Source organism: Ananas comosus, linkage group 3, assembly GCF_001540865.1.
Source record: "Ananas comosus cultivar F153 linkage group 3, ASM154086v1, whole genome shotgun sequence".
In the NCBI taxonomy this organism is placed as follows: Eukaryota; Viridiplantae; Streptophyta; class Magnoliopsida; order Poales; family Bromeliaceae; genus Ananas; species Ananas comosus.
The window spans coordinates 5,385,262-5,397,059 of record NC_033623.1 but is presented as its reverse complement, the minus strand read 5'-3'; the positions used below and the strand labels follow the sequence as shown (position 1 = coordinate 5,397,059).

Sequence of the window (11,798 nt, the reverse complement as noted above, 5' to 3'; positions counted from 1 at the left end):
CGGGTGTCCCTGGTGAGCGGGAGGATCGCGGTAAGGGCCCGGCGTTCTAGTCGCATTAGCTACCTCCCTTTTGTATTAGCTATCACCCCTTTTGGTATTGGAGAGTAGATGATGTATAGGGTGAGGTTCGAGTGATTGTACTTATATATTTGGAAGAATGTAAAGGATGCAATTACATGTATATATTATGTCGAATGAATGTAATAGATAGCTTCTTCTCTCTTATGTACTTGTATATTTTCTATACTCGTATCTTGCTCTTGGTTGTCGCACTAGTGATGCTTCTTGATCGTGTATTTATGAATTGATTCCTGGGTAAATTCTTATACATGATCTGTTGGCTAGCCTTGGACGGACAGGGGAGGTCCTGTCCGTTCGGCGTCTGTTCGACGCGCCCGGGACCGAACTAAATTGGTAGCGGTCTCAGGGCGTGACATTTAGCTACGGCAATCACGCCTCAACCGCTATTGCACAAGGAAATGCAACGACTTGGTTTGGAAGTGGTAGCGCCGGGAGTGCCGGCCATTCTTGCCGCATTGATCGTGCAACCGACCCTATTCGAGAGGATTAAAGAACTTCAGGCTTCGGATCGTTATCTCCAAAAGGTTCGAGGTGAAGTTGAGAGTGGCAACGCCGAAGATTTTGGTGTTGGAGCCGATGGCGCACTTCGATTTAGAAATCGTTGGTGCGTGCCGAAGGATGACGACTTGCGAAGGGCAATTATGCAAGAAGCGCACCAATCTCCCTATAGCATACACCCGGGTGGCACTAAGATGTATCAAGACTTGAGAGTGCATTATTGGTGGCCTGGCATGAAGAAAGATATTGGGGAGTTCGTAGCGCAATGTCTTACGTGCCAACAAGTTAAAGCTGAGCGCGAATTTTCGGCGGGAAAACTACAAAGTCTATCCATACCCGTTTGGAAATGGGAAGACATAGCGATGGACTTCATTACCGGTTTGCCTCGGTCGCAAGGCGGACATGATGCGATATGGGTGATAGTGGATCGATTGACAAAATCGGCACACTTTTTGCCGATACACGCTATGTGGTTGGGAGACAAGCTAGCGCAAGTTTATCTCGACGAGGTTGTGAGATTTCATGGGGTTCCAGTGTCAATTGTATCAGATCGAGACCCCAGGTTCACATCTCACTTTTGGAAGAGCTTGCAAAAGGCGTTGGGCACACGGCTCGACTTCAGTACAGCGTTTCATCCTCAGACTGACGGACAGTCGGAGCGGACGATACAGATCCTTGAAGATTTGCTTCGAGCATGTGTGTTGGATTATAAAGGAGGCTGGAATGATTTCTTGCCGATGGCGGAGTTCGCGTATAATAACAGTTATCAGGAGAGTATCGCGATGGCTCCATTTGAAGCCTTGTATGGACGCAAATGTAGTTCTCCTATTCATTGGAGCGACGTGGGAGAGAAAGCAGCCCTTGGGCCGGATGTGGTACGGGAGGCGGAGGAAAAGGTTCGTCTTGCTCGTCAACAATTAGCGGCGGCGCAATCTCGACAGAAAAGTTACGTCGATAAGCGAAGAAAGGATTTAGAGTTCGCGGTTGGCGACCGCGTATTCTTTAGAGTATCACCAATGCGCGGAGTTAAGCGCTTTGGGGTCCGCGGGAAGCTAAGTCCCCGTTATGTCGGACCATTCGAGATACTGGAGCGTGTGGGTGCGGTGGCTTACAAGCTCGCACTACCACCGAGACTCACGGGAGTTCATAATGTGTTTCATGTGTCAAATCTCCGAAAGTATATTCGCAACTCGACACATGTACTTGAGTATGAGCCCGTGGAGTTACGCGAGGACATGTCTTATAAGGAGTAACCCGTATGCATCCTCGATCGGGAAGAACGAAAGTTGCGGAGTCGTAGGATTCCCTATGTGAAAGTTCAATGGAGCAACCATGCGGTGCGAGAAGCCACTTGGGAGCTCGAGGAATCAGTATGGCGGGAATATCCGCACTTATTCGAGTCGACAAGTTAAGGTATGGTTAATTTCGAGGACGAAATTATTTTAAGGGGTGGAGAATGTAACATACCGAAAAACTTCGGCGAATAAATATCGAACTTTAGTCAAATTGACCAAAGTGCGAGGTTGGTACATTTCGGAAAGTCCGGAGGTGTTAAAGTGGTAAAAGTGAGTTGTGGAAGGTTTTCGAGAGCTAAAGAATCAAAAATTTGCATTCTGCAGAATTTCAGCTCTCGGGGACCGGTCCCTGGTAGGAGAGACCGGTCCCCGAACGCGAAAGAAACGAGACAGCCAAAAATTTGGCTAAGTCCCAAAAAACAAGCTCTCGGGAACCGGTCTCTGTGGGAGAGACCGGTCCCCGAGAGACCGGTTCCCTAAGCAGAGACCGGTTGCTTCTGGCTGGAGCTTTGCCAGCCTGCGGGAGAGCCCTCTGGGACTGGTCCCAGGTCGGGGAGACCGGTCCCCGAGCCCGAAACTGCCCAGTTCTGGCAATTTGAAAACATGAAAGTTGAGGGGCCTATTTGCAATTATGCAATCTATTGAGCTATGTAGGAGGGGAAATGAGATATTTCTCTCATTTCTAACCCTCTCACTCTCTCTCATCCCTCTTTCTCTCTCTAGGAAGACAAAGAAGAGAAGAAAGGGAAGGAAGAAAAGAGAAGAAGAAGGAAAAAAGGAAGGAGAAGAAAGAGAAGGAAAGTGGAGAAGAAGATCAAGGAGTGGAGCAACTTCTTCCTCTTCCTCTTTGGAGCAAAGAAAGGAAGGCTTTGAGGTAAGCTTTCATCCTTCTCATGTAGAAACCCTAGAAATGGTTTTGTTTGAATCTCTTTTATGTTTGAAGCTTTCTTTTGCGACGTGGGAGAGAAAGCGGCCCTTGGGCCGGATGTGGTACGGGAGGCGGAGGAAAAGGTTCGTCTTGCTCGTCAACAATTAGCGGCGGCGCAATCTCGACAGAAAAGTTACGTCGATAAGCGAAGAAAGGATTTAGAGTTCGCGGTTGGCGACCGCGTATTCTTTAGAGTATCACCAATGCGCGGAGTTAAGCGCTTTGGGGTCCGCGGGAAGCTAAGTCCCCGTTATGTCGGACCATTCGAGATACTGGAGCGTGTGGGTGCGGTGGCTTACAAGCTCGCACTACCACCGAGACTCACGGGAGTTCATAATGTGTTTCATGTGTCAAATCTCCGAAAGTATATTCGCAACTCGACACATGTACTTGAGTATGAGCCCGTGGAGTTACGCGAGGACATGTCTTATAAGGAGTAACCCGTATGCATCCTCGATCGGGAAGAACGAAAGTTGCGGAGTCGTAGGATTCCCTATGTGAAAGTTCAATGGAGCAACCATGCGGTGCGAGAAGCCACTTGGGAGCTCGAGGAATCAGTATGGCGGGAATATCCGCACTTATTCGAGTCGACAAGTTAAGGTATGGTTAATTTCGAGGACGAAATTATTTTAAGGGGTGGAGAATGTAACATACCGAAAAACTTCGGCGAATAAATATCGAACTTTAGTCAAATTGACCAAAGTGCGAGGTTGGTACATTTCGGAAAGTCCGGAGGTGTTAAAGTGGTAAAAGTGAGTTGTGGAAGGTTTTCGAGAGCTAAAGAATCAAAAATTTGCATTCTGCAGAATTTCAGCTCTCGGGGACCGGTCCCTGGTAGGAGAGACCGGTCCCCGAACGCGAAAGAAACGAGACAGCCAAAAATTTGGCTAAGTCCCAAAAAACAAGCTCTCGGGAACCGGTCTCTGTGGGAGAGACCGGTCCCCGAGAGACCGGTTCCCCAAGCAGAGACCGGTTGCTTCTGGCTGGAGCTTTGCCAGCCTGCGGGAGAGCCCTCTGGGACTGGTCCCAGGTCGGGGAGACCGGTCCCCGAGCCCGAAACTGCCCAGTTCTGGCAATTTGAAAACATGAAAGTTGAGGGGCCTATTTGCAATTATGCAATCTATTGAGCTATGTAGGAGGGGAAATGAGATATTTCTCTCATTTCTAACCCTCTCACTCTCTCTCATCCCTCTTTCTCTCTCTAGGAAGACAAAGAAGAGAAGAAAGGGAAGGAAGAAAAGAGAAGAAGAAGGAAAAAGGAAGGAGAAGAAAGAGAAGGAAAGTGGAGAAGAAGATCAAGGAGTGGAGCAACTTCTTCCTCTTCCTCTTTGGAGCAAAGAAAGGAAGGCTTTGAGGTAAGCTTTCATCCTTCTCATGTAGAAACCCTAGAAATGGTTTTGTTTGAATCTCTTTTATGTTTGAAGCTTTCTTTTGCTTCTTTTTGAGATCAAAACCATATATTGTTGAGTGAGGTGAAGCTTGAAGGTGAGCTTCAACCACTTCTCATGGTGAAACCCTAAGTAGGGTTTTGATAAACCTAGAGTTGGTTTGAATGAATTTCTTAGAGTATAATGAAGCTTCTTTTGCGTCCTAATGAGATCAAACCCTAGGTTTGATATATGGATTGGAGCTAGGGCACCAAATTTGGGGCTTTTGCCCTAGGATTTTTCCGAAGCAAATTGACCTCTTAAAAACCTAATTGGGGGTGTCCCCAACGCAGTGGGAAACTCCTTTTCGCGAAACGAAAATGTTAAAGTATAGTTCATGTGTAAAGGGCCTAATTTGGCTCTAATTTGGGGTTGTAGGTCGCGAAGCGGTGGTTAGTCGAGTGTAGAAAGTATCGGAATCGCCTTCCTATACCTATAAGAGGTGGGTGGTGCTTTCCAAACTCCTTGAACTTTTTTCTATGCCTAATGTGTCATTCTATTGAACATATGTTATATACATTGTTGCATGCATTTAGGGTAAAGTAAAGAAAAGAATGTGATGTAGCATGATTGTGAGTATAACTTGCTTAACGAATGGTTGAGAACCTTATTAATGTGAAACCCTATGTGTACGCATGAGAGAAAATGTGAGTACCCAAGTGAGGTAAAAGAACAGAGTGACACAATGAGACATAGATCGAGTGGCATTCGATAATGTAAAGTAAAGAACACTAGAGTTAGTGTAAGGCAAAGTGTCACGCCCCGGGGTCCCTTTAGGTTAAAAACACAGCGGAAATTTTTTTTTTTTTTTTTTTTTGCAAACCTGACCCCAGGGTATGCCAGATCCGCCNATACGCACCAGAAGCCAACTCTACTCCGTGGCTTCTCCGGAAAACCGGAGTTACTATTCACTTAACTGAAAACTAAAAATCGCGTATCTTCTCCATTTTAGCTCAGTTTCTCCTGAAACTTGACGAGTGCTTATGTAATTAAATTACACACATAAACATCATCAACAGAGAGTTTAGTTGCACTGTCAAAAATCTCAGTCCTTACACAAAGAATCAATGTGATGCAAAGAAAATGTTAATGACTAGAGTTAATGCAAAGTGCGGCAAAAAGAACAAAGAGGAGAGATGATGCAAAGTGGGGCTAAAGAACAAAGAATGCTGGAGATAGCGACATGTAAAGTGATGTAAAGAATAATGATTGCTAGAGTTAGCAACATAAAGTGATGTAAAGAACACTAGAGCTAGTGTAATGTCATGATTGAACTTATAATCCTTAGAGTTAAGGATTCGATCATACTTGCTATGAGTTCCACGCTTGAGGGCGGTCGCACCCCCTCAGGCGATGCGCTCCGGAATTTTCGCATCACGGGTTGGAGTAAACCCGAGGACGGTCCTAGCGGGTGAGTTCCTGCGATGATGGACTTAATGTGAAGCAAGTTTAATGTGGCGAAAACCCCGGGTTAGCCGTGAGATTAAAGAATAAAGAGCAAAGAATAAAGAACAAAGAGCAAAGAATAAAGAATAAAGAGCAAAGTGTAAAGAATAAAGAATAAAGAACAAAGAACTTGCATAATCTGCATATTTATGTTGGGCATATTTCCTGCTTTATTGTTCAGGCATCTTAGCATCATGTTATAGATCGGTTACTATTTTAGCTTATCCTTTCTATTATGCCTGAGTTAGTCCTAGTGGGAGAAAGTCAGTGAGATTGGGGCCGAACCCACTGGGAACTTCGTTGTAGTTCTCACCCCACTATTTCCACAGAGCCGGGACCGAGTGAGCCGGCGAGTGATCGAGGTAAAGGTATCGCGCCTTAGACAGAGGCCACCCGAGTGGAGTTGGTTTACATTTTGTTAGAAGCTACCCCTATGTTCATCTTTTGTACTTGATGACTAGTAATGTAAAGAGAGAGGAATGTAATGTTTATGTTGAAAGTGAATGTGATGTAAAGAAAGAAATGATGGAAAAATGTGTAATGTAATGAAATGCAAAAATTATGTGAGAATCATAAAGGTATATTGATTGCAAGAATGGATGCTAGTATGTGATCAAAATCGAATCATTTTACTTGTGTAGTTTAATGTTTAGTTTCCTATCTCTTTCACCCATGGCTATTGCTTACCCTCGTGTAAGCGGTAATTGTATGTTTCCGCTAGTGCACTTCTTATTTGAAAATGTACATGTGATGAGTCTTGGGCGAACAGGGGAAACTCTGTCCGTTCGGCGTCTGTTCGACGTGCTCGAACCGGCCCAAATTGGTAACGGTCTCGGGGCGTGATAGTACCGATACGCAGGGCTGTAAACTCAAACCCGAGAACAGACTTTCTCTGCATCTCTATCAGGTACCAGCACCAGGTCCCAGTACCGGTACACAATGCCCAGATTGCAGTTTTTCCCAAGTTTGAGTTCGTTTTCACGCTGGATAATGCTAAAACCTCTCAAACACTATTCGGGGTCCCTTTCAATAACCCGAAAGCATTCGGGACCGGATACAGAGCATGTCCCCAGGCTCACGTTACCACACATTTATCTGTTTGATCAAGGTTGGTACGACACTCCGGGGAGCCGATAAGTTACAGAAGAAAATACCAACATACCCTTGACCATAAGTCTCTTACCGGGTAAGGAGAACCACAAACCCGTAATCATGAATCACTGCTGGGTGAGGAGTACCACATACCCGCGGTCACGATTCATTCACGGACGAGGAGAACCACATACCCATAATCGTGAATCACTATTGAGCAAGGAGAACCACATACCCGCAGTCATGAATCACTTGCCGGGCGAGGAAAACCACATACCCGCAAATGTAAGTCTGGGGATTTCAGAATCCACTTTTCAAATCTCAAGAGTCCATACATTTATACCCAACGTAGACAACCTTTCTAGGTTCATGTTCTTATGTCCAAGTGTTCATCCTACTACTAAGTTTCGTAAACTAGGTTCAACAACACTAGATCCTATGTCTTTCCCACCTAGGTTCACCCGACTCTAAATTTAATAACATTCCAATCCAAATGGTCTTTATACCACTATGTTTCCCACCTATATTCAATGACACACTAGATTCAATACTCAATCATGTTCTTTCTTATCCTAGTTGACCACACCTAGGATTCATGACTTTCATGACATTTAGTCTTATTGAGTTCACTAATATTCCTAGTGAAATTCAACCTATTCCATCCATTCATGTCTAGGCATACATATTCACCTATATTTCACATGCCTAATGTCATCATTCAATGGCAGATAAATTATTCTAATAACATATGATCCACATCATATATATTTGTCAATTACAAGTTGCTCCCTATTCCGCCTAAGCCTCACCTTCACGCACAATTGCACGGCAAGCCCCTCCACAAAGAGTTTCATGCAAAATTGTACGTGGAACATCGCATAATTACAAAGAAACCCCCGTTCAGATTATTCCTTCTCAAAATTTCATCTTGGCGCTATTTTACACAGATAAACCAAAATTTTGTGAAATTTGTCACAAGATCCCCTCTGATTCTACTTTCATGTAGATCCTTTCTCTCACCAAAATTGTAAAATTTCACACATAAAATGATAACTTTTTTACAAAGTGTTCCATTTTCACACTTTGCAAAATTGCAATCTAGCCCCCCAATAGTCCTACATCGGATAACTGGGCTTAAGCATTTTGGGCCGGTGGTTTGGGCCGAACGAGTTATAATTGCTAGCGAATCAGGTCGTTACATTACACCACAAAAATTCTCAGCCCTCACAATTATGAAATTGGTTTCTAAAATGTTTCAAGTTTAAACAATATTTCACTGTATGGATTGTTGATTTAGAATTTCTGTAATCAAAAATTACTTCTGAATGTAAAGACAATCGTACAAATANTTCCGATAGCATAGTAGCCTCACTCTCTCTCTCTCTCTCTCTCTCTCTCTCTCTCTCTCTCTCTCTATATATATATATATATATATATATATATTGCATGTTGCAACACCCCCTCCCAACTTTGATAGATATGCTATAACAAAATATTGTATGAAGTAATTGGATGATCGATCAATTCCAACAACTCAAACATTTCAAAGGATCAAATATTGTTTGGCGTTTGCAACATGCAATATATATATATATATATATATATATATATATATATATATATATATATATATAAAGCTTATAAATTAATTTGATAAACACAGCATATTCATAACATAAAATTAACTGCAATCTTCCATTGAAAACTCTACGCCCACATGATAACAATATGATCAATCGCAGTGCCAAATGTATAAGTTTTCCTTCAATATGCCGCACCTTGACGGAAGCATTGTTGAACTTCAAGAGCTAATTCTTCTACACTGAGTTGGCATTCAAATCCAATCTATAAAAAAATAAATTAAAAACAAATTGAGGAGATTAGATTTTTAATTAATCTCAGTTTGGATAGTGTCAACTTAAAAGTAAATCATAGTTTATATAATTTTTATCTTATACCGAAATATGCCAGCTTTGAAGGCCTTGAACCGAAGGCTATTTACACTTTTGTTTTGAAATTCACCTAATTTAGTTTTATGTTCAACTAATGTGTTTCGCAGAATTATCTAATTTTCTGATCTTGTTGGATACACATACATATATATAATAACTTGCTTTTTCATATAATGATTTGAACAATTGCTAGCTACAACTGTAAGTTTGATGGTCTTCAGTTTATTTTGGTGTAATTCTTAAATATCCTTAACTTTTCCTTAATGATATACACGTATGGCCCATTTCTCAGCTGTTCCAGTACGTGCTTCCTGCCTTTAATATTATTTTTTGGTGTCTTTGAAAAGGAAAAAGGAATAATTTGCCTCAGAATAGTATCAATTGTTCTAGATACTATAAAGTAACTTGGGAAAAGTTTAATGCTTGATAATGACGCGAGAAAACCTATTATCTGTTCCAGTATATATACGGTTGTTGTCAAGCAAAAAGGTAAGAATTATTTCTTAATTAGGGTGTTCAATTACTATATGCATGCATATGTGCTTCATTAGCCTAATGCCTCCTGAGCATGTTTTCCGTAAACAAATTAAAAGGTGCATGTCTAAATTTCCAATACAGGTAATTAATGTTGTGGACCAATGCAGAAGACTCAAACGTATGACCGCCTAATCTCTCTCTCTAATCTCTATCTATATATTTTTTAATGTACATAATAATCACATCTGGTTGGTTAGAAATTCTTATATAGGTTTTCCTCTAATATATTTGATGATAAAATTTCATAAATATATAGACTCAAGACTTAATGTATCTCTCTTTGTTTATATATCTATGGAGAAATTTGATTTTTTTTCCTTATTATTACACCAATTAATTAAAGGATGGTCGGGGATCCTCAAAGTGATAGATGTCGGTCGTCCGCAACCTTCCCGGCCCTCTTCTCCAGTATCTTAATTCATTGATCTCTTATATCTTTTATTAAATTACTAGCCACCAGCCCACGCCATGTCACGGAAACTTATACGTACCGCAATGTTATGAGATCCCATATAAAATTATACTATAATATAATAGTTAATTTTATCGTCATTGTTAATTATCAACTATTAGACTCCGTATGGTTGCACATATTTACAACTGCACTACAATTGCAAATACATGAAATCTCAATTCCTATTTTTGGTTTAGTGTAGTTGAATCCAACTTTTGTAGTTGCAACCGCATAAGAAGGTACAAATATTGTTGTTGGAACTATCTAAATTGGCTATATATAGTTCCAACTGCAGCAGTTGGTAATGAATACGATCACCCACAAATTAACAGATAAATAAATAGCTAAATAAATAATTAATTTATATATATATATATAAAAATATAAATTCATACTAATAAAAATTTTTAGGCAATACAAGCTTTGTGAAAATTAAAAATATTTTAAAATTAGTTTTATTTAAAATATAAAAAATGATTTTTTTTCCTAAATTTTATAGAATGTGCTTGTGTATGTTAACTTAATAAGTTTTGATTAATTATAATTTTTAAATTTGATAATAAATGATAGAATTGTTTAAATTTTTAAAGTTTGATTTCCATATTAAAATTAAATATATTGAAAATTTTAAATGAGTCGATTGATAAATTGAAGGATTATTGAAAAATATAAAAACATTACATATATGCACTTATTTATTTATAGATAGTAAGTTTAAAGTATGTTACATGTAACTTGTACTATAAGTTCGTTTTTAATTTTAGATAGTTTCAAATCAATGATCCAGTACCATATAAAGTAAGGAATATGGATATTTAATAATTTTAGAAATAATATTTTATATTTTTTTTGACAAAGTTTATTTATATCAACAAGATTTCAAAAATGGTAAATTTTCAATGACTTACTTTGCATTTTGGAGTTTTACGGTGTAGAAAAATCTAATTCTTTAGATTATTGATAGAAAATATTTAGAACTATCTAGATTAAGGTTAACATTTTGATCTGAATTTAAAAGTCCTATACTCAAATTTAAAAATTATTCAATTTCACATCCATATTGATATAATTTATTTACTGAAGTAAAGATATCTAAAAACACTAAAATTTTATTCAAAAACTTCATATATTGCCTATAATCATATTTAAATATGAATCGTTAATTGAACAGGTAAGATTGAAGAAAGATTTACAATTCCGAAGCTCGTACTATAGATGTATAGTAGCTATATATTGTATTATATATATATATATACATATATGTGTATATTATGTAACACATATTTATAATATGTATAAATGTATATACATATATATTTGTATTTCATACAAGTATATAGAGTAGAGTTGGCTAAAATACTCTCAAAAACAATCCATGAAGGCTGGTGCATTTTGAGTTTTTATCCAATGTGGATGGGAATGTGAGTGAGATGGTGTGGTAGTAGTTAGATATAGTGTTTGATCCAAGTGCTCTTAGTAATCAAGAGTAGATCTAAAAGGCTAAAACTTCATCACGTAAAGGGGTGATACTTCTAAGAAGTATTCAGCTCAATTCTATATATATCATATAATATATATAATATATATATATATATATAAATATATATATATATATATATATATATAGGTCCGGGCTACTATACTATTTGGTACGATCGCCCGTACTCAAAATGTTTTCGATGATAGAGTTCCAAATCGAGCATATCATACGTTAACATTTATTTACAGCATTTTAAATTTTTAGACAATCAAATTTAATAATTTTTCGAACATCATTACGCTTCATACGATCAAAGGTCAAATTGAAACATTTTTTAGCTGGCTGATGGATACTGCTAGTTTAACGTGTAAAAGAATCGAAAGTTTTTGAATTTTCTGAATAAAAATTTATATTCACTACCTAGATAAAGAATAATAACTCCGATCTTGAATTGAAATCGATCATCCTTTCTTTAGGACGTCGTTTCGAATTTTGACCGTTCATGTTAGTGCTACACTTGATGGACCTTTACTATGATTTCGAAAATTACGAAATTTATTTTTCTAGAAATTTTGAATCTTCATATATACTATTATTTATATATATAA

The 11,798-nt window shown here is 39.0% G+C and overlaps 1 protein-coding gene across 1 annotated transcript in view; it reads right to left on the bottom strand.

Annotated features, from left to right (window-relative positions):
• LOC109707528 (transcription factor MUTE) overlaps positions 8,532 to 11,798 on the bottom strand; it is a 39,288-nt gene continuing 36,021 nt past the window's right edge. Inside the window, exon 3 of the mRNA XM_020228848.1 lies at positions 8,532 to 8,612. Coding sequence (XP_020084437.1) covers positions 8,532 to 8,612 — 81 coding nt within the window. The remainder of the gene's footprint in view (positions 8,613 to 11,798) is intronic.